Source organism: Notolepis coatsorum (assembly GCF_963971535.1).
Source record: "Notolepis coatsorum genome assembly, chromosome: 2".
In the NCBI taxonomy this organism is placed as follows: Eukaryota; Metazoa; Chordata; class Actinopteri; order Aulopiformes; family Paralepididae; genus Notolepis; species Notolepis coatsorum.
The window spans coordinates 47,403,098-47,425,580 of NC_140166.1; the positions used below are offsets into that span (position 1 = coordinate 47,403,098).

Below are 22,483 nucleotides of genomic sequence, written 5' to 3' on the forward strand. Positions count from 1 at the left end.
TTCCGATACCTAAGCTTTGGGTATCGGCCGATACCGATACTTATCCGATACCAGTGCATACATAAAAAAAAAAAAAACGATATTATATAATTTTTTTATAAATATAATTTTTTTTTTTTTTTTTAACAAATACTGTTTTATATATACTGTTTTTTAGTCATAACTAGAAAGTAATGGTATTTATTCAACAACAGGTGATTGTATAGATTTGTATTAGTATCATTAATCAATGAGTATGGGGCTTCAGCACTGCAGATATACCCTACTCCAATGATCCACACGGACATTATACGTTGCTGCACTCGCTACCCACTGGCTCTGCAGATATACCCTACTCAGTCTGTCTACAAGGCTCCGTTCAGTAGCAGTCGTATCTGTTGTGATTTTTGCACAATAAATATTCAACATTCTCTTTTGAGACTCCGCCTCAGACTCTTATCATTTGGCACTAAAAGCTAAACATTGTCGCCGATATGGCTGTCCGCAACATGTCATTAATTGTGTACGCGACGTGCAATTGTGCAATGACGACGTTACCGTTAGCTAGCATGAGCTACCGGTATATGGGAAGACCATAGAAGACTGTAACGTTACTGGTGACATTGTGATTTAACTTGGAATACTCCTTTGCCAACTTGCTGTACTTTGCTTGCAGGTCTGCAGCCATTATTGCTGGATTATATGAATAGCCCCAACTTTAGCCAAGGTAATGTTAAAGCTAGCTTTCGGTTAGCTGACGCTAATAACACCAGCCACCAAGCGAACCCATGAGCTCTCCGTCAACACCGCTCTGTCGGGACGATGCCATTTAAGAAAGTATCTGCTGTTAAAATGACAAATGGCATTGACACTTTAATCGATTAAGCACACGTTTGTTTTATAATGCTTACTCAACAGACCACAGTGTTGTTGATAAATTACGTCATATGGTATCGGAGCGCAGCATTAGAGGGTACTCGCCGATACCGATACCAGCATTTTAGCCAGTATCGGCGGCTTTTCCGATACCAGTATCGGTATCGGAACAACTCTAAATATAATATCCTACGGCGGGCGTAATGAATGAACGCAGTATGGCTTATTATTCCATAATTAAGCCTATACTGTTCATTCGTAGGCACACACAAGACTTGTTATGGAATATTAATGCAGTCTATTTCCACCAATTAGCTTTAGTTCTTATTTAATTATCCACTGTCATTTCAGTGTTGGTGTATAGGCTATATAGTGTATTTCAATATAAGTTTAATTGATTAATGATATATTCGAAGGAATGCAGGTTTATAGCTATATCAACCCCCTCCAATGTACAGTAAATTACCAAGTATGGTTTTGTCAATATTCCAATGTACAGTTTTGTACCCACCCACCCCTCCAACAGTTTCTACGTCAAATGTACTCTCTTTTCTGGACTCTTTTTGTATCACAAACAGTACTGTATTTGCAAATCTGGTATGTCATAAATGTATAGATGTAGCAGTACTGTCTATCTGTGTCGTGTGTGTCATATATGTTATGATGAATTGAAAATGGGGGACCCTGATGTAAACAAGACGAAAGTCTTTCTCTGGTCTGCATCCCCTTAACAATTGTATGTAATTGCGCTGTACTGTACTGTACCCATTCTGCAATCTGTTAATAAAGTTTTCAATCAATCAATCAATCAATCAAACAAAGGTCTGTCCCATTGTATACCAATCAATGGGATACATTGCATGTTGACTTGCATTCTTTCAAATGTATATAATTAATCATTAAAACAGATGTGTAACAAATAAGAAATACAAATTCCACAGAAGGCATTAAATAATTATTATTTTCAATCATTTCACAATAATTGCATAATTGTGTTTGAATATCTGAGTAATTAAAGTAATTATACATTTGTCCAAAATAGCTGGTTCAGATATGGTTAAGCAGCTGCCCTGTGATCAGATGAATCCATATTATTAATTTTCCGACATCAAATGCGTTATTTCTTATCGTACAAATATTGTCATATTTATTTTAATTATGATTAAGTAATTAATTCCAAGGAGGCCTGTAGCGTTGAAATGAAGGAATCACTATGAGAACACAGTCTGTCAAGTTAATACAATTTTAAATTAGTCAATCAATCATAAGACTGCTCCTCAGCACTCTTAAATCTGCTCTCAGCCACGATCAAATCTGATCTCAGGAAAATTTGGGGACTCCCGCTCCCAGCCCTAATATGTCTTAAATTGGCCGAAATCTGGCTAAGACGAAATTTTTTGTTGTAAATTCGTTCGAGAATGAGACCCAATGTTACCCAGAGATTTAGTGTAGAGTGTAGGGTTAACCTTCTGTATTGTCACAGTGAAAGGGTTAACCCTTTGGTAGTGTGGTAGTGAAAGGGTTAAGTGGGTACAGGGTAGGGGGCTCTATTGCTGGCCATGCCTCAGGCTGTGCCAAGAGAGGTCTGGAGAAATGCACAGTATAACATATATATATATTAGGGCTGTTAATCGATACAATATTTTAAACCGTGAATCACATAATAGGCTTGTGTTAATCATGATTAACACAGATTAAAAATAGGTCGCAAAATGCATCTTTAGGGGCTGCGGTCATAAAGAAATACATGAAAAAATGGTTATGGAAAGTAATCATGAGTACTTATCAGTCGCAGGAGTCTTCAATAACGTTGAATAGTGATACATTTTGTGCATACATTTGATTTGATTTGATTTGATTTGATTTTATTAGGGATCCCCATTAGCTGGTGCGATAGCAACCAGCTAGTCTTCCCCGTTCCATGTACCGGGATAACCGAGTTAGCCGGATAACTTTAGCTGGATAACTGGGTTAGCCTGACTTTCCGATTTCATGTACGTGGATTTCCCAAATCACCATGACAACATATCCAAAAGTTTGAGCCTGCTCGAAAGCAGAGTTCAAGTTCAAGTTAGCCTGAACTATCGCCACGCCCCCGCAAAGAAGTGACAGCCCGTTTCCTGAAACTATTCCCACAGTCTACGATCTGCATTATACCATTCTGAATTACGTTTTTGTGCTCCATTCTTCCAGAGGGGGCTTTTGAAATGTAAAATAGACCCAAAATGCTGATATTAAATTCACTTTGTCCTAAATAATGCACGTTATATATACCGTGGCGACGGTGGCGCTCGCTCGTGCGATGTACACATGATGTGGTTATTTTAATTGTAACTGGGATTAAGATGTCTGATGAGATGCGCTGTTTGACGGATTTGAGAAATTGAATGAGCCGTTGACGTCACATTAATGAATGAGGATAAAGAGATAAACTTCATTCAAAACAAAGGATATTCTAAACACGGGTCTCTCGTTCATTAATGTATAAACAATGAATTTATCCCATCTGGCCCAGTGGCCCAGCGGTAGTGCTCAAGCCTCCCAATCCACCGACCGGGGTTCAAATCCCCGTGTTTCCAATATGATTTTTTTGAATATAATATTAATGATTATACGCCAAAGTAGCCTGGTTTTAAGTTAAAATATTATAAATCTACATGCATTGAGGATGTCATTCTTTATATAGCTCTCAACGTGCACCAAATTGAATTATTCCTATATTGCAAAAAGAAGGACCCCGGTCTTGAACCCGGGTCGTCCGTGTGGAAGTCAAAAGAACAACCCGTTGGACCACATTGGAGATAAGTTAAATATTGACTATACATCAATCAATGGGCAAGAAAGCCGTCTCGTAATTCTGTATAACAGTTAACTAGTTATTTTCGCTAGCAAGATCTCATTTGATTATTCAATCCAGCAGGCAAGTTTAAAGAAATATAATCTGATTGATTGAGGTAATGAGGGACTTAGAATTAGCCTATAGATAACGCATTTAACTTGTCGGCGAGGCGATTGAGCCTATTGCAATCTGTCAATAAAGTCTTAAATCAATTAATCAATCAATGCCGTTGAGAATCAGGGTCTCTGCCATCGATACGTGCTGGCTTTCCACCTAAAACGGGAGCGCGCATCTAGCCTGACTTGAGCCTGACTCTCAAGTCTGGCTTGAGTTAACGAGACTGAATCCTCCTTTGTGAAACAGGAAAATCCCGGCTTTGAACATCGGGTTAACTGAAGCTGGATAATGGACATGTTGATCGACTTAGTTGAACCACGTACATGAAACAGGGCCCAGGGGTCCACACACAAAAAAACACAAAAACAATCACCATTGCAAAAAAACAAAATTATTAAAAGTCAGTACACACAATGCATAATGAACCTACTGTAACAATTAATATAGCTAAAATTACATTAGTGTAAAACAAAAACAAAAAAACACTTTACAGTGTTAAAAACAATTTAAAAACAATTTAAGATTCTTTTTAAAAGTGAATCTACTGTAAATGCAGCAGAGGTTCCGAGGCAGGCCATTCCACAGAGTTAATGCTCTAAAAATAAAAGATCTCCCCAGAGCGCTGGTTCTAGGACCTGGCAATTCAAGCTGCCCACTACTGGAACCTCTAGTGTAATGCTCGTGCACAGTATTACTAAAAACAATCTGATTATGTATAAAAACAGGAGTCTTACTGCTCATGACCAACTTGAACAGCACAAGTATATTAAAAGACAATCTATTTTCAACGTTAAGCCAAGAGAGGCGGGCATGCATACGGCTCACATTAGTGAGCAGCCCAGTACCAACCGTGCTGCCCTGTTCTGGACCACCTGGAGCTTCCTGAGGTCACCACTGGCAGCAGATGACCACATCGCAGAGCAATAGTCAAGATGACATAAAACTAAACTTTGCACTATCTGACATAAAAGGGGACGGGCAACAAAAGAAGCACATTTCCTGGAAATACCAATTGCTCTTCCCATTTTTAAAACAATATAATTAATATGCTGAGACCAAGACAGAGTGCAATCCAGCATCACTCCAAGGAGTTTAGTACTTTCAACTTGTTGAACTGCTGAATTACACAAGTTTAAATGAAGCTTTGGATTTGTAGATAACCTGTGCCTTGTTCCCAGCACAATACATTTAGTCTTGGAGATATTAAGGACAAGTCTATTACATACTACCCAGTCATGCACAACTTTAAGTTCTCTACTCAAAACTTCATTAAGTACATTGCATGATGTTGCCGCGTAATACAATGTTGAATCATCTGCATAAAGAACTGTTGTAGCACATTTGGTAGCCCAAGATAGGTCATTCGTAAATACAGAGAAGAGCAAAGGTCCTAGGCAACTTCCTTGCGGCACGCCACACTCTAGACCTCTGCTACTGGACAGGCTGCCATTTAGATACACCTTCTGTGATCTAGAGGACAAATAACTTAGTATCCACTTTAAAGCAGAAGAGTTAAAACCATAACATTTAAGTTTATCAACCAGTAGAGAATGGTCCAGCACATCAAATGCAGCACTAAAATCTAACAGCACAGCTCCCACCAACATAGAGTTATCTATAGCTTTAAGCCAGTCATCAGTCATCTGTATCAAGGCAGTAGAAGTAGAGTGACCAGCTCTATAGGCATGTTGAGAATCTGTTGCAAGCTTGTTTAAAACAAAATACTCTTGAATTTGTGAATGCACCAACTTTTCCATGATTTTGCTCAAGACAGGTAAAATACTTATAGGTCTAGAATTTCCCTCATTAAAAGCAGATTTGGTATCCTTAGGTAAAGGAAAAACCTTAGCCTCCTTCCACATCTTTGGAAATAGACCCACATCCAAACATCTACTCATAATATGACATATAGGAGATGCTATAATACCAGCAGTCATTCTCAGCACTTTACTATCCAGGTTATCTAGGCATTAAATGTTCTCTGTTGTAACAATGTCGTTTGCTGGAAGACAGCTACTTCTGGCAATCTCTGTTAACAAAGTAATACTTGTTGCTTCGCTGGCAAGGATCATTGAACCATTGATTGTTTACAACTTGGTTTAATCCAAAAGTCAGTTAAAAAACATTGTATTATGAAATAAGTAGGGGTGTAAAGGTACACGTATCCGTACCGAACCGAACAAGTTTCAGTGTGTACCGTACCGTACCGAACGGCTGTGTAGTGTACCGAACGAATACAACGGTATGTTAACCACTAACGACCGTCCACCGGGGGCTGTTTTTTCACAATCTAATATAATTATTATTATATATATTTTTTTTTACAAGTCGATTATTAATTTCAATATAGAATATTCATTGACAGCCCTACAAGTACAATTAGTTACTGCACACTACATCACCCCTGAGTGGAACATGGAAAGCCAAACTTTCCCCCACTGTACCGAAAACCGTACCGAACCAATTGACTTCAAAACCGAGGTACGTACCGTACCGTGGTTTTTGTGTACCGTTACACCCCTAGAAATAAGCCATTCAGGGGATGCCTGGTCACTCATTATCATCCCAGTCTGCATGTCAGAGTGATCAGGAACATAAACATACCACCAGCCACCACCGCTAGATGTCGAAGCTTTGGAAGGCGGTTGGGGTCAAAAGGAGTAATGCGAAAATTAAATTTGTATTTGCAGTTTTAGTTTACAAACATACATCAGACAATACATTCAAATAACAGAAATAATAAAGAAATATCCCCCCCTTCCCACCCAGAGAGATAGGGCTCCCCCATATCCCAGGACCTCTATACACGGAGCCGGGCCCCAGCGACACGGGTCCCTTGAATTGATTGGGCCTGGCCCAGTAGAGGAGAGTGCAGGGGGCTCCCCCCCACCGAGCCAAGTCCGTTACCTCCCATGTCCCAAAGAACACCACCCCCCGCACATCGACCCCACAACACACAAGACCCCACTCTCCGGGTCAAAACGATGGATGATTTTCTCTCAAGCCTTAAATTTAAGATTTAAGATGAATTGACAGTTATTGAGAGTTAATGTTTGAATTATGTCCTCCATGAATGCAGCCAAATGAAATGGTGGTGTGAGGGCCGGGGCTCCACTCCACTGGTCAAATTACTTACTCGTGAGTAGTACGTCCGTTGATAAAGAAAAGCAATGTCCACAGCCGCTCCAGTGTAAAGTAAAGATATCCAAATGGTTTATTTGCAAAGTCTCTCTTTACAGAAGTGGTCCTAAATCTACTTTCCTAAATATTCCTGTCAATACTACACATACTACTACAAGGTAAGAAAACTGTATTTTCCCAGTCTCCAAATTCACCGCAGACTCGACACATGAGGTTCCTTCGTAGTGTTCCTTCCTTCGTTGTTGAGTCCATCCTTTCGGTCCCGTTCAGTCTGGTCGAAGATGCAACTGCCGTTCTTCTTCTTCTTCTTCTTATTTGAATTTCCGGCAGTGTAGACGCATCGTGGCGTATTACTGCCCTCCACAATTCTTGCTTCGCCCACACTTGAGAAAGTTTACACTCCTCTTCTTCTTCTCATCTTCAAAACACATTTCTATCGTCTCTGTCTCCTTCTTCTCTGCTCCTCTTGTCATACAATCACAATACAAACATCATCTCCTCTCTTGGAGGGCCCCCCCAAGAGGGGGAACCCTCCATCTCATCGCCACCCATGCCGTTCTGAGGAAACGTCTGCTTATATAGAGAGACCCAAATGTTCTAGAATGTTCGGTTATGACCTCATACGGTGACATCACGAAGGTCCCGTAACTTTCTATCATGACGTCATACTGTGGTTCTAGAATGTTTTATGTTCTAGAAAGTCCTATTATGACGTCAACACAAACGTTCCAGAATGTCCTATGTTCCAGAAAGGGCTATTATGACAAATACGACGGTTCCATGACTATTATGACAAATACGACGGTTCCATGACTTTATCTAAATCCAATGAATATTAAACATTCATATAATACAATACCCGAAATATATATAGCTTTGGATCTTACACCGGCCCCTAATTGTCCTTCTAATCTAGAAACAATTACCAACTACTAAAACCCAAGGAGCGGGGATACTCACCACTATACTAACGAGGACGCCCAGGCCAAACCCCACTATCGGTTGTAGAACTGTGAGGACGCCCAGGCCAAACTCCACTATCGGTTGTAGAACTGCGAGGACGCCCAGGCCAAACTCCACTATCGGTTGTAGAACTGCGAGGACGCCCAGGCCAAACCCCACTATCGGTTGTAGAACTGCGAGGACGCCCAGGCCAAACTCCACTATCGGTTGTAGAACTGCGAGGACGCCCAGGCCAAACCCCACTATCGGTTGTAGAACTGCGAGGACGCCCAGGTCAAACCCCATTTGAGGTTGGTCAACATGAACTTGAGGGCCTTGGTCCACTGCTCCTCTGAGTTGAACTGAGTCTTGATGGAATACAAGCCGCCATTCCCTCCGGTGTCCTCGATCTTCCCCTTCTCCACGTCCATCCTGTACGGCAAACGGAGGCCTGTGTCTCCTTTCTCCACCTCCTCTTTGAACTGCTGCACACAGTCCAGGAAGGCCACCATGGCGTGGTCGAAACGCAGACCCCCCGAGCAGTAGAGAGGAAGCTCCTTGGACTTGTCCGTCAAGGACTCCAGGTAAGAGTGGTTTCCATATGGGACAAGATGATATCTCTGGAAGCGCAGGCCCATCTTGTTAGCCAGCGCGTGCAGCAGCAGGACCGTTTGTCCCCAGGCTGCGTTGATCTCATTCCACTCCACAGGGACGCTGGGCAGTCGCCCCAGACGGAAGTTGTTGATGGTTCCAAACTGACCGCTGTGCCAGATGTGAAAGGTGGCGTTGAAGACGTTGGTCTTCTTCAGACGGTCCAGCTGAATCTGACAATAACTCATCTGGTTGACGACGCTCTTCATCTCATCGTCGAGCTCCAGCTGCTGCCTCTTAAACTCACTGTACTCCTTCCGATACTGTAGCTCCTCTGTGTCTAGCTGCAGGGAGTGACTCCTCCCCTGGGCCAGGTCCTGGGCCACAGCGGCCCGCTGCTCCTCCACCGTCTCCAGCTCCTGCACCAGAGCCTCCTCCTCCTCCCTCAGCTGCTGCAGCTCCAGCAGCAGGCTCTCCTCCTCCTCCACCTGCAGCTGAGACAGCAGCTCCAAGCACTGCTTGTAGTTCTGACACTCGTTCTCTGTGATGTTGAGCTGCGTGTCGAGATGATCCAGCAGGGTGTCAGTACACTCCTCACACAGAGGATGGTCCACCTCAGCCTGGCCTGACATGATGTCAAACAGGTCACTGGTCACCTTCAGCCTTCGACTCAGGTTCTCCATGGTGCCACCATCAGAAGCTTCTCCAATCAGAGTGAAGCTGTTGGCGCTCTCTGTGGACATCATCCTTGCAGGAGGAATGTATTTCCTGGCCACTCCATCTTGCTTGGATTCCACAAAGTTCTCCTCTGGTGCCGGCTCCCCTTCATGGCCGTCAGCCTGTGTGCTGGGGGTCACCGTGACCAATGGAGCGATGAGTTCGTGGATCGTGACCCGGTCGAGCGCGTTGAAGGACGTGTCCAGCTTGAGAGGCTGACTGCACCGCTGGCAGACGAAGCTCACCTGCATGGTGGTGCTGGAAGACTTGGAGCCCTCCATAGTCAACTAGTACTCGGGACTTACGGTCCACTTCCTTATTGTCACTCACTTACTTGTGAGTAGTACGTCCGTTGAGAAATAAAAGCAATGTCCACAGCCGCTCCAGTGTAAAGTAAAGATATCCAAATGGTTTATTTGCAAAGTCTCTCTTTACAGAAGTGGTCCTAAATCTACTTTCCTAAATATTCCTGTCAATACTACACATACTACTTACAAGGTAAGAAAACTGTATTTTCCCAGTCTCCAAATTCACCGCAGACTCGACACATGAGGTTCCTTCGTACTGTTCCTTCCTTCATTGTTGAGTCCATCCTTTCGGTCCCGTCCAGTCTGGTCGAAGATGCAACTGCTGTTCTGAGGAAACACCCGCTTATATAGAGACCCAAAGGTTCTAGACTGTTCGGTTATGACCTCATACGGTGACATCACGAAGGTTCCATAATCTTCTATCATGACGTCATACGGTGGTTCCAGAATATTTTACATCCTACTATGACCTCACCCCACACATTCCGGACTGTTTTATGTTCCAGAAAGATCTATTATGACATCACCACAACGTTCTAGAAGGTTCTAGGTTCCAGAATGCCCTATTATGACAAATACGACGGTTCAATGACTTTATCTAAATCCAATCAATATTAAGCATTCATATAATACAAATACAAATGACAAATGAAATAGGGTCAGCATTGAGCTGTACACGCAAAACAAGGATTCAATGTCATCCAATGACATCACTGGAGGGCATATCCAAAACTCATAAGCTCGCAATTACTGTCAAACTACTGTAAATTAATGTAAGCAAAACTGGGGAAAAAACTGTTTTGGGATACAGTATTATGCAAGATGATGTGCAAAATAAATCAGCAGTTTTTCAGTGAATTGCCCCTTTAAATCAAATCAAATTTATTTGTAAGGCCCGACAACACACGTTAAAGTCCCCATGGGCCGGACACGTCGTCTTTAAGTCAAGAAGAAACATCACAATAAGTCAAGAACAAAACAAGAACACCATAAGGTCCAAAATATTTAAAATAAATGCAAAATAAATGCAACACTCCCAGACATACCCCACGCGAAGGTAAGGAAAAACTCACTAAAACCTAGCAATAAGGGAAAATGCACCACAGGCAATGTGGAGGAGAGAAACCTTAGAAGGGGGATCTCCCTTCTTAGATGTCGGTGATAGTAGTGTTGCAGTAAAAACAGGCGAACAATTGGTAAGTGTAACCGGTCTCGTATTGCTCTGCGTTGTGTTTCAAATTCCGATTCGACCCCTGTTAAGGGATTGCCCTGAGTGGGAGTTGAACCCCGGTCTCCCGCACCGGGGCCGACATCACAAACCGCTGCGCCAAGAAAGGATATCCCCTCTAAGCGCTCAGTTTGGATGCCTCTGGGGAGTGAATTTACTTGCAGTACCGCTTACCATCCACAGCCACCGAACTACTTGTACCACGTGACTGTGGATAGACTGCGGTACCTCTGTTACATAAGCATGCACTCATGTGTGTAGTGAAACACAGATAAGTGCATGCGATAGCAACTGAACATTTTGAAAGATTAAAGATAGAGCGGATAGCGATAGCAACTGAACATTTTGAGAGATTAAAGATAGAGCTGATAGCGGATCTATTTGAGGCAAAGGGGCGGCGCAAAGAGGGTCGCATCCTCCCGGTCTTCATCACGGGACGTCCAACACTCCGTGTCAGCTGACACGCAGCATTTCAACATGTCTTTTACTGTAACTGTTGATCCAGCAGCACATTCACATGAATGTATTATTTCTGCTTTCTTATAACAGTGTCTAGTCTGCTCATCCGGTATAGCATCCGGAGTTTCTCACCAAGCAGTGTCTGTTTGTGGTGTGTGGCGGTCACAGAGTGATGGCTCAGGCTCTCGTGGGGCGTCTGGATATAGTGTAGAGCAGTGGTTCCCAAAGTCGGGGTCGCGACCCAAAGGTGGGTGGGCCGCGAGATGATCTCTAAAAAAAAAAAAAAAATCCAATTTCTTTTTTGTCAGGCCACTGAACTTAGAAGCAGGCCAGGACAGTGTTTCTAGTTGTATTCTAAAATTCTATTCTATTGTATTCTAAAATGTGACTATATGGTTTTATATTAACTTAATAAATAAACAAAAACGAAAAATCTACTTATTTCAACGAACATTTCAAACTAAATAACAGATTATGCACATAAAACGCTGAGAACAACCGAAGCAACAATAGTATTTTAATGAGGCTATTATTATTATCATTATTATTTTGCAACAAGTTAGCCCTCTCATAAATAGCACATATAAATGAATAACTAACTTGAACTAACTTAATAGGATTGAAATGATATTTGGCTTAAAAAATCGGTCGCCTGGCAAAAAAACAAAAAAAAAAAGCCTGACGATGTGCATTGGGCCGCAGCTCTCTGACGCCTTATTTTCTGGGTCCTGGCCTGAAAAGTTTGGGAACCCCTGGTGTAGAGGTCTAAGCACTCGCCGACCACTGCAGTGACCTGGGTTCAACTTCCGACTTGGTCAGGCGTTCCAACGAACACAATTGGCAGTGTTTGTGGGCGGGAAGGCGGAGAGGATACTAGTCCTGGTTATTGCATCAGCGCCTCCTACTGGTTGGTCGGGGTGCACCTGTTCAGCGGGGAGGGGATCTGGGGGAGATGGAGTGAACCTCGGCACGCGTTACAAAATGTATTCATTTTCTATTTAATTTAGCCCACATAAATGACAAACATCCTGTTCTTCGGTGCCAACATAACCAGTCCAGTTTCCAAATGTAAAGGCAATATTCTAATCTAACTAATCTGGGCACACAAAGATATTTTCCTCTTGGGGAGGTTACATTTCACATAATTCTCAGTACCGAGCTCGTCTTTAATCAAACTGTATGTTTTCGCTTCCATCAGATCTCAACGACTCATTTCTCTTTAAACTGCTGGAAAACGGCCTCCTTAATTAATCAATGCCAATATTAACTTTTTCTTTCTGGATGTACAATTCTTCAAGTCCTGTTCTCTGAAATAATATGTAAATAGGTCCTGCTCAAGGGCCACACATCTGCATATCTTATATGTAACCTTTATCTTGCCCCACAGCCCTTCACCACAGTGCAGCATGTGAGCCTATACTGCTCTCAGATGAAGCTGAGGGGGTTTCTAGTCGTGGGAAGTGTGAACCTCTCCGTTTCAATGTGTAAATGTAGGTCGTTTGTGAGATTGACCATGTAGCTGATTTATGTTCCACCAGTGGGATTATAATTTCCTTGTTACCACTGAAGTGCTTTTTGCCTTTTCCAGGGCTTTTCACAACATGTCTTGAGTGTATTGATAAGTATTGGTATCGATAAGCAGTATCAATAGTGGAATTGATAAAATCCTAATGATACTCATCCCTAGTTGTAGTGAATAACTAACTAACTAACTAACTAACTAACTAACAAAATAAATAACTAACAGGAGCAGTTTTCTCGTGATACGGCTCACCATTGTACCCCCTCGTTTTAAACAAATCTTTCATGGTGACTTGACATGTGACTTGCTTGACCTGAGCAATGACTTGTCTTGCTTGACGTTTAGCAGCGACTCGACTTGACTTGTGACTTCCCACCTCTGCAGACACACTATCAAAGAGAAACATACAGCGTGGAGAAGGGAGACCAGCATGAAAGAGAAACATATGGCACGGAGAAGGGAGACCAGCATGAAAGAGAAACATACAGCATGGAGAAGGGAGACCAGTATATGCATCACAATCCTAAAAAAATAAAACTATATCGAAACCAAAGAATGGAAACAATCACCAATAAAATCATTAACCATTGAGCTTACTGTACAAGTGCTTTAAGTTGAGACAGAGTTACCAACTCCTTTAGTTTCAAGTCTTTCTGCAGGCTGTTCCAAACTGAGGTATCAGAGAGCATACAAGCTTTCTTTCACATCTCTGTCCGAGCATTTGGGACAGACAGCAAAAAGACATCTTGAGATCTGACAGTATACAGTCTGGGCTCTGATCCCTAATAAATAAGTAAATTGGCCAATCAAGGGGCACTTCACCAAAAAACAATGCAAATTGTTATTTTTTATTATTATTTTTTATCTTCCCCCCCCTCCTTTTTCCGATTTTTCTCCCATCCCACTGTTAGTCGTTATGCCAATTCCCAACCCCCTTCCTGGTTGTTGCGCACCCCCCCCCCCCCCCCTACTGTAGGTCCGGGAGGCCGGAGACTATCACATGCTTTCCTCCGACACATGTGCAGCCAGCCGGCAGCCAGCCTGGCAGCGTGGACTCTCACTGGGAGAGTGTAACATGTGGAAGGTCACACTACCTCCCTCCAGATCCTACCCTCGCTGTGCAGGCGCCCCGACCGAACTGTAGGAGTCACTGTTTACAACGACCAGGACCCACCAACCAGCTTTCCCACCCCTAACACTGCCACTGTATGAGCGACCAGCCAAGCTGGTAGCAACGCCGAGAGCTGGGCTCGAACCCAGCGTCTCCTGTGTTGGTGGCGAGTGCCTTGCCCACTACACCACCTAGCCGCCCCTGCAAATTGTTAGTTGAACAGTTATTGAGAGTACATGAGTTTGACTATGGCCACCAGTGATGGCATTGGAGACATTGAATCCTTGTGTTGTGTTAATTACAGCTCCATGAAATGATGTAGATGGACAAATATCAATACATTGTCTTATAGGGACTGCTACATTATCATTGAGTTGAGCTGTAATTAACACAACTCATAATGTGGCCCGATGACATCACTGGTGGCCATGTTCAAACTCATGTACTCTCAATAACTGTCAAACTAAATTAATGTGTGAAGTGCCCCTTTAAGGCTAACACTTTTGGGAGAAAGATTTAACATTTACTGTATGTCTGCCTGGTCTTGCCTATTTTTCCCAGCCCAGAGGCAGCCCCAGGAATACTATAAGCTACGAAACACCTCTGACAAGCACCAACATGTTGCCCTGAGAAACATTCTCTGATAAATCTCCTACCTACCTGCATTACTTTGACTCTAAAGCTCTATAACAAGATCTATATGTAAAATGATAAACCTCTTGGTTGTGACAACATAAGCCGCATGTTTGCATCTCAGCTTATAGCAGCGTATATGCAAGCAAAAATACTTGTAATTATTATCGCTCAAGTAGATGGTGTCCAGTGAAAGAAAGTTCCTTGTGCAAAACAATACATCTGTCCAGACCTGTCGGTCAGATAAGACACACTAGCAATGAAGCAATTAGGTGTTGTCTGACATGATGTTAACTAGTAGGCCTATAGCCTAACTTAGGCTGCTGCCTAAGCCATGATTATTTCACTGATGACTTTAGTATTGAGAAACGTAGCTCTGCTCTGCATCCTCTCACCAGGCAATCCAATGGGGCAAGTGTTTTAGCCTTCAAAAACCACAATAGGTGTCCTTTTTCAAAAACCTGAAACGTGTCCTTTTAAAAAAAAACATGATATGCGTCCTTTATCAAAAATTATGATAGGTGTCCTTTTTCAAAAATTATGATGCATGTCTTTTTTCAAAACAAGAATTTCACAGTATCATCATATGTTCTACAGAGGAACTAAAAAGCCTGTACTACTCAACATCATGCCAGACAATTACCTGGATTAAAAAACGATTGAACTCATCCTTTAAAGTGTGTTTTTGGGTTTGGTGTTTTTTCAGGAGTGCAACAACCCGTGCTGCAACGCCACTTCCTGTACACTGACAAAAGGCTCGGCCTGCGCTGCAGGAGAGTGTTGTGAGGACTGTCAGGTGAGGAGCTACAGTACCTTCTGCCATGTGGTTTTGTTGCCCTAACGTCCGGGATGCTACCACCCCCTGGTGGGCATGGCGTGTATTACAAACACTTTGTGTGTAGTATAAGGGCTCTTAACCCTTTCAACGGGTTAACCCTTTTACTACCACACAATACAGAATGTTAACCCTTTCACTGCCACACGACAGCAGGTTAACCCTTTCACCACCACACTACACAAGGTTAACCCTTTCACTACCCCACTACAGACGAATGGTTAACCGTCTGTAGTGTGGTAGTGAATGGTTAACCTTCTGTAGTGTGGTAGTGAAAGGGTTAAACATATTTTTTAACCCAGGGCCCAAATTGAATACATTAGGTCTCACCCTGGGACTCAGACTCATTACAATACATACTAGTACTCACTAGGACCCACCATAAATGGACCTGTGACCCCTTTTCTGAGTGCCTACACATAGTTTTCTTTTTTATCCACTTTTTCTCCAATTTTTCTATATTTTCTCCCATCCCAATTTCGTATCATCCAATTCAACCCTCCCCTGTCACAAACGCTGTTTCTTGCCTCCCACAAGCCGGCTGCAATGTGGACTAAGTCATACATAGCACAAGTCCCCTCCGGTACTTGAGGTAACAGCAGTCGCATCTTTTCACCTGCGCAGCTCGATCTCTCAGTGGCGAGGAGTAATGCGTGGGAGGCTCACGCTGCCCCCGACACTTCCTGATTCTACTGCGCAGGCGCACCAACCGACCTGTAGGAGTCGCTGTCCACAACGCCCGATCCCCACCCATCAGTTTCCCACCCCTAATACGGCCAATGTGTATTAGTACGGACGACCAGCTAAACTGAAAGCAAATGTGGAGCGCTGGGCTCGAACAGGCAAGCCCAGCGTCTCCAGATTTCGTGGTGAGCGCCTTGCCCACTACGCCACGTAGCCGCCCACAGTGCCTACACATAGTTTAAAAAAAAAAAAAAAAAAAAACGTATACAGAAATAACCTATTTTCATACATTGCATAAGGTTAACCGTCTGTAGTGTGGTACTAAAAGGTTAACCTTCTGTATTGTCACAGTGAAAGGGTTAACCCTTTGGTAGTGTGGTAGTGAAAGGGTTATTGATGTCCACAGATTCTGCCTCGGTCCAGAGAGTGTCGCAGGAAGCACGATGACTGTGACCTGGCAGAGTACTGCACTGGGAAGGACGCCACGTGTCCTGAGGACGTCTTCACGGTCAACGGCCTCCCCTGCAATGGAGGACGTGGCTACTGTTACAGTGGACAGTGTCCGCAGAGGACAGACCAGTGTGTCAAGATGTACGGTTCGTGTGAGTATTCCAGGTCCAGTTCAAACATGCCTACTTTACATGATCATAATCAGGTTTTTATGCACCCGAGTCTCCCAAACACGTAGATACGGGGTACATATGCTGAGCTATGGTAACTTTCGCGCACCTACCTCCCTACCAGTGAATGCCTTTCACCTGGAAAAGGTGTTAGGTGGCAACGATTTGTAGTTCTGCATGCATCTTAAGAGAACAGCCACCACTATTGTGTTATCATCTTTGTTAATAAGACATAGATTTAAATGTATCCGCCCGATTCGTACAAGTGATGGCTTATTTTGAAGGTAAGAACCTGTACTTTCATATAATGTAAAACAAAATTAAGCTTGTTTAACAAGACCCTATTATCTGTGCCTGGTCACATATAATTGTCTCAAGCAGACCCGGCGCCATGGGCGGGCATTGGGGGGCCTGGCCCGCCCACTGAGTCAGCTGTGCCCACCCTGAAAAAAAAAAAAAAAAAAAAAAAATCAATCAAAGTCGACTATCCAAATGCTTAGTCGGGGACAGCCCTAGTGGGCACTGATGTCAACAACAACACTACTGAAGCTAGCACAGCACTCTGTGAGAATTCGTTTTCTGCCCTCAAGAACATCTTTACAGAACATCGCCTTAGTATGCTTCATCGACGCAAGGCCAATTTAATTCAGTTGGCATTTGAGAAGGACTTAACAAAAAAGTTCAGGAATGAGTTAAGTGGAGGGGCAGTGTTTTAAGAAGATTTCACTCTGTCCCCAAACGATGGTGAGTAGCCTGTGGAGGAATTTTGTTTGCTTTTTTATGCACTTTATTTTTGTCAGTTCAGTTCAGTTTGTCAGTGAATTCAGACGTGTTGAATAAATGGAGACTTTTCAAAGATATAGAATAGAATAGAGTAGAAATGTATTATCCTGAGGGAAATTTGACACTCCAAATCACTCAACATTAAACATTTAGACAGAACAAGTCACGAATAAGAATAACAAAACAAATGGCCTAAGAATAGAATAAAATGAAATAAAATAAAAATAGAATAAAAGATACAGTAAATAAATACAGTAAAAATATACTGAAGTCTACAGTAGGTGTAATATTGCACAGTGCTGTTTAAAAAGTAAGAGTCCAGGAAGATGGTAACTGTCACTCTGTGCTCAGTGATGCAGTGAGGCACAGTGATGCGTTTTATAAAGTCTGATGGCTGTCGGAATGAAGGACTTCCTGTGCCGTTCAGTGCTGCATTTAGGTAGTGTGAGCCTATAACATGCTCCTCCTGTCAGCCAAGTCTGTGTATAGTGGGTGGGAGGGGTTTTCCCTGATGGCCTGGAGCTTAGCAAGGCTCCTCCTCTCCGCCACCCTCGCTAGGGCGTCCAGCTACACCCTAACCACGCTACTGGCCTTCCTGACCATCTTATCCAGCCTGTCTGTGTCCCCTGCTCTCAGTCCGCTGCCCCAGCAGGTCTGTTATATATATCCGTTCAGTCTGTTTTTGTATAAGTGAATGTTCTTAAGATAGAGAAATTAGATTTTTCAATTGCCTCTCTGCTGTTTAGTTCAGCACCGTGGGCAACGGCAAGCAAGCCACAGCGCCGTTGTCCCAGCTGAAACGTATAAAAGGGAACCTGTGTTGAAAAACCATTGTGCCCCCCCGAGAACATTTTATGCCCCCCCACTAATTTGTTTCTGCAGCCTGGTCTGGTCTCAAGGGAGAATCTCCATGCAATAAGTGATAGACTGGTAAAGCTTGCATCAACATGTAACGTCTGTCTTTCCCTACCATCAGCTGCTGAGGTGGGCGGTGAGAACTGCTATAACCAGAACACCAGAGGTATATATTATGCCTTCTGTAAGCGGCCTGCATCGGATCAGTACATCCCCTGCCAGAAGCAGTGAGTACCAGCTAATCGTGACATGCCATTTGGAAAATGTCCCCTTTAATATCCGGGTCAGGTGACATGAATCTACGCGTACAGTGTCACGGACAACCCTCCCTCTGTTTTCCTCTAGAGATGTGATGTGCGGGAAACTCTTCTGCAGCAACGGCAACGAGTACCCAAACTACGGCCGCATGGTCAGGGTTGGAGATTGCAAGGCAACCTTCTACAGTGACTACAAAAGCGACAATGGCCAGGTGGACTCTGGAACTAAATGTGGGGATGGAAAGGTAACGGAACCTCTTAGAATCTTTTTAAGAGTAAGAAGGGGACTGCTATTTTACAGTTCTTCAACTTGCCAGCACTAGTATAAAGTCAGTCGGCATCGATCCCTGTTCTTCTTTTCAAGGTATGCAGTCAGAATGAGTGCGTGGAGCTTCAGACAGCCTACAGAGCTGCCAATTGTTCGACGAGATGCAATGGCCATGCTGTGAGTATAGGCCTGCTGCCCAGAACACAACCTACTGTACTTGAATGCATGTTCTTCAACATGATTTCCTTTGTGTTCCTCAGGTGTGCAATCACAGGAAGGAATGCCAGTGCGAACCAGGGTGGTTGCCTCCTAACTGTGATACGAAGGATGGAGAGTTCAACAGCCTTTCCAGAGGTAAAGACCCAATTAGTGTTCTACCATAAAAAATTATGTATGATTTCACTGTCAAGTCATATACAGTTCTGTGTTATGCCCTTTTGTACTATCTCAGACATGTTTTTATTGAATGTTGTTACCTGTATTACTGCAGAAGCTATAATCGCCATCGCAGTGGTCACTTCCTTGTTGGTACTGGGTGCTGTTGCTGCAACGCTGGGGCTCCTCTGGAAGAGGCAACAAAGTCCCACATTGCCAACGTAAGCAATAACACATTCGCATGTAGGTGGCACCATAGATATATATAAAGACTAGATGGCGCAAGGCGGAATCTCCCGCGTAGTTCACCGGCAGCCATCTTGCTACAGAGTGATCTGCACAAACAAAAATAATCTTGACGAATTTACAAACGTTATTAAAGTGGCTATGATTCTTGCTTGGAAGATTTTTATTTTTTACTATTTAAATTTTTCACATGAAAGTCCATTATAATTATGCAGTATGGTAACTACATCTCTGACGTTTTTAACAAACCAAACGGTGGAAAATGTAGCGAGCTATGGTTATTTCAATAGTACATGCACTATAGACATTCATGTTATGAGTGGGCGTGCTACCCTGTAGCAAGATGGCTGTCATGTGGCAATGCCGGTCTCCGTTGGCGAGCAGCGCGGGTGAGTCTTTATATATATCTATGGGTGGCACATTATAATTCAGGAAATGTGGTTGTGTGTGCATTCACCTCATATCCTCAACCCCCCACCTCTCTCTCACACACAACAGTGTACATCCCAAGAAGACGCAGCATGCGCTGGATAACCCCATTTTCCATTCAAACCAAAAGGCGGTTCCCCGTCAACATGATGCCGTGCCACAGGTAAGGTAACGTGACGTGACAGACATTATGACAAGTATTTTACATGTCATTCACTTGGACTGACACACACCCTTCACACTTTCAGAGCAAAATAGCAAAGCCTAAAGCTCCGCCTCCTCCACCACCTCCGGCGGGGAACAGACCTAAACCCACCCTGAACTTCATGGCTGCACGGCAGGTAACGCCAACAGATAAAGATCAAGTCATAAATGGCTCATTATATTATTTATTTAACCCTTTCACTACCACACTACAGAAGGTTAACCTTTCACTACCACACCGTCTGTACCGTCTGTAACCGTCTGTAGTGTGTTAGTGAAAAGGGTTAACCTTCTGTAGTGTGGTTGTGAAAGGGTTAACCATTTGTCGTGTGGCAGTGAAAGGGTTAACCCTTTGGAGTGAAAGGGTTAAAAAATAATACCCCCCCCCCTCTCTCTCCTAGGCACTGCGACCAGTACCACCACCCAAGGTCTGATATCTGCCACAGCGTGAAGTTGGGATTCTTTCAAGAACAGGAGTTTGCTCTGCAATCCTGTCTTGAGCTCCAAAGAGTATGTTTGTGCCAATGAAATGCTGAATGCAGGATGGGCAAACTAGATAAGTTGAGCTTTAAAAGGAGAATGTCACCAATGTTGTAGGAACATTATGGGAAATCTGCTTAAAACACTGGGAGAGGTTAGAAGGCTAGCTTGCAGATAGCTTTCTGCTGAATGCAGAGAGGAAATTGGTATCTATCTTTTTGTCGGACTCTAGTCAGACAAACTCTAAGCGCATTTCCCATAATGTTGGCGTGTTCCGTTAAGAATTCACATTATTGTTCTTCCTGTGCCACAGTCCAATCAGTATTTGTGAGCTAGAAATGAGAGAGAATCGGAAAGAGAACCCTCCAATCGGTGATGTAACTGGGATGTAAAATCCGGGGGGTTGTGACTTTGTGAAGCCATACAATGTTTGTGTGAGCTCTCGCACCCAAATAAGGTTTTAGTTCTACTTCAGACCTAGCATAGAATATACAACTAATTTGGCTGTAATGCCTCACACAAACATGTCTTCACAAAGTCAAGAGCTCCATTCATTGTCTATGGAACTGCCCTAGATTGGCTTTCTGAGTCTCTCTTATTTATAGCTTTAGGAGAGTGGTGCGTGTTCACAAGTACTGGCTGAAGGCGGCTGGGTGGCGCAGCGGGCAAGGCGCTCGCCACTAACGCAGGAGATACTGGTATCAAGCCCAGCTCTCGCTGTTGCTTCCGGCTTGGCCGGCCGTTGTACTAACACAATTGGCAGTGTTAGAGGGTGGGAAAGCCGGTGGGTGGGTCCTGGTCGTTGTAAACAGCAACTCCTACAGTTCGGTCGGGGCGCCTGCTCAGCGAGGAAAGAATCTAAGGGAGGTAGTGTGATCCTTCCACACGTTACACTCTCTCAGTGAGAGTCCGCGCTGCCAGGTGAAAAGAAGCGGTTGATTGGCTGCACATGTGTCGGAGGAAGCATGTGATAGCCTCCACTCTCCCAGACCGACTGTAGGGGGTAGAGTGCGCAACAACCAGGAAGGGGATTTGGAATTGGCATAACGACTAACATTGGGATGGGAGAAAAATGGAGAAAAAGGAGGGGGAGAAAGATAAAAAAAATAAATTAAAAAAAATACTGGCTGAACTGTCCTGGGGCACAGGAAGAACATTATGTGAATTCTTAAAATGGGTAACATTTCCCTTTTTAATGGTTACAGGTTAACCACGCACTGAGTATTTTTCTCCAAGGGGATCTAGACTCTTTTGAAACAGGAACTTTTTTGATACTGTAGTAGGGATTCTGCTGGACAAACTCTGGGTCCTAGATGTGAGCCATATCATTGTAAAAGAAAATATATATACATATATATATGGTACTGAATTGTACACATATGAGGGTACTGATTAAAGCTAAGTTTCACCACATGAATACTGATTACTTCGGTACAACGCGCCGATCATATCGCTGCTTACAGTATATTTGCTGTGAATTGTATTAGAAACGTACAAGTACAGTACAAATACAAAATATTATAATTTATGTACTGTATATTTTCAGATGTCTTTGCACTGTACATAGTTGCAGACTTACTAACTAAAACCATGTTGGGATACAGTATGATGTCAATAGTAACCGGCAGAAAGATTTCTGAGTCACTGTTTTACAACTTATGCCATAGGAGCAACATAAATAAATGCTTTTCTATTTTTTGACAAAGGCCTTGTGTTATGTGAAGAAAAACCCAGATATGGATTTCATGTTACAAAAATGTAATTTGTCTGTAGGATAGGATTCCTATTTTCACCTTCATTCACATACCTAAAAACACACACACACACACACACACACACACACACACACACACACACACACACACACACACACACACACACACACACACACACACACACAAAGACAGGGAAAACAAAGCACTCTGTATTTGAATTTATTTGTTTTGCATTTACATCTACATTGATAAAGAATATTTCATGGCCT

At 43.2% G+C, this 22,483-nt stretch overlaps 2 protein-coding genes across 3 annotated transcripts in view; one reads left to right on the forward strand and one right to left on the reverse strand.

Annotated features, from left to right (window-relative positions):
• LOC311247726 (zinc metalloproteinase-disintegrin-like berythractivase) overlaps positions 1–22,184 on the forward strand; it is a 79,319-nt gene extending 57,135 nt beyond the window's left edge. For both annotated transcript variants that reach the window (XM_084337923.1, XM_084337922.1), the window contains exons 13-22: positions 15,170–15,259; positions 16,389–16,584; positions 18,362–18,467; positions 18,586–18,742; positions 18,862–18,942; positions 19,026–19,119; positions 19,256–19,361; positions 19,885–19,978; positions 20,064–20,156; positions 20,421–22,184. In XM_084337923.1, the coding sequence (XP_084194049.1) occupies positions 15,170–15,259; positions 16,389–16,584; positions 18,362–18,467; positions 18,586–18,742; positions 18,862–18,942; positions 19,026–19,119; positions 19,256–19,361; positions 19,885–19,978; positions 20,064–20,156; positions 20,421–20,453 (1,050 nt within the window). In that variant the 3' untranslated portion in view covers positions 20,454–22,184. The remainder of the gene's footprint in view (positions 1–15,169; positions 15,260–16,388; positions 16,585–18,361; positions 18,468–18,585; positions 18,743–18,861; positions 18,943–19,025; positions 19,120–19,255; positions 19,362–19,884; positions 19,979–20,063; positions 20,157–20,420) is intronic.
• Positions 7,963–9,499, reverse strand: LOC311247767 (beclin-1-like). The gene has a single exon (XM_084337927.1). The coding sequence runs from the start codon at positions 9,481–9,483 to the stop codon at positions 8,158–8,160; it is 1,326 nt and encodes a 441-aa protein (XP_084194053.1). The 5' UTR covers positions 9,484–9,499; the 3' UTR covers positions 7,963–8,157.
• Positions 22,185–22,483: the final 299 nt, after the last annotated feature.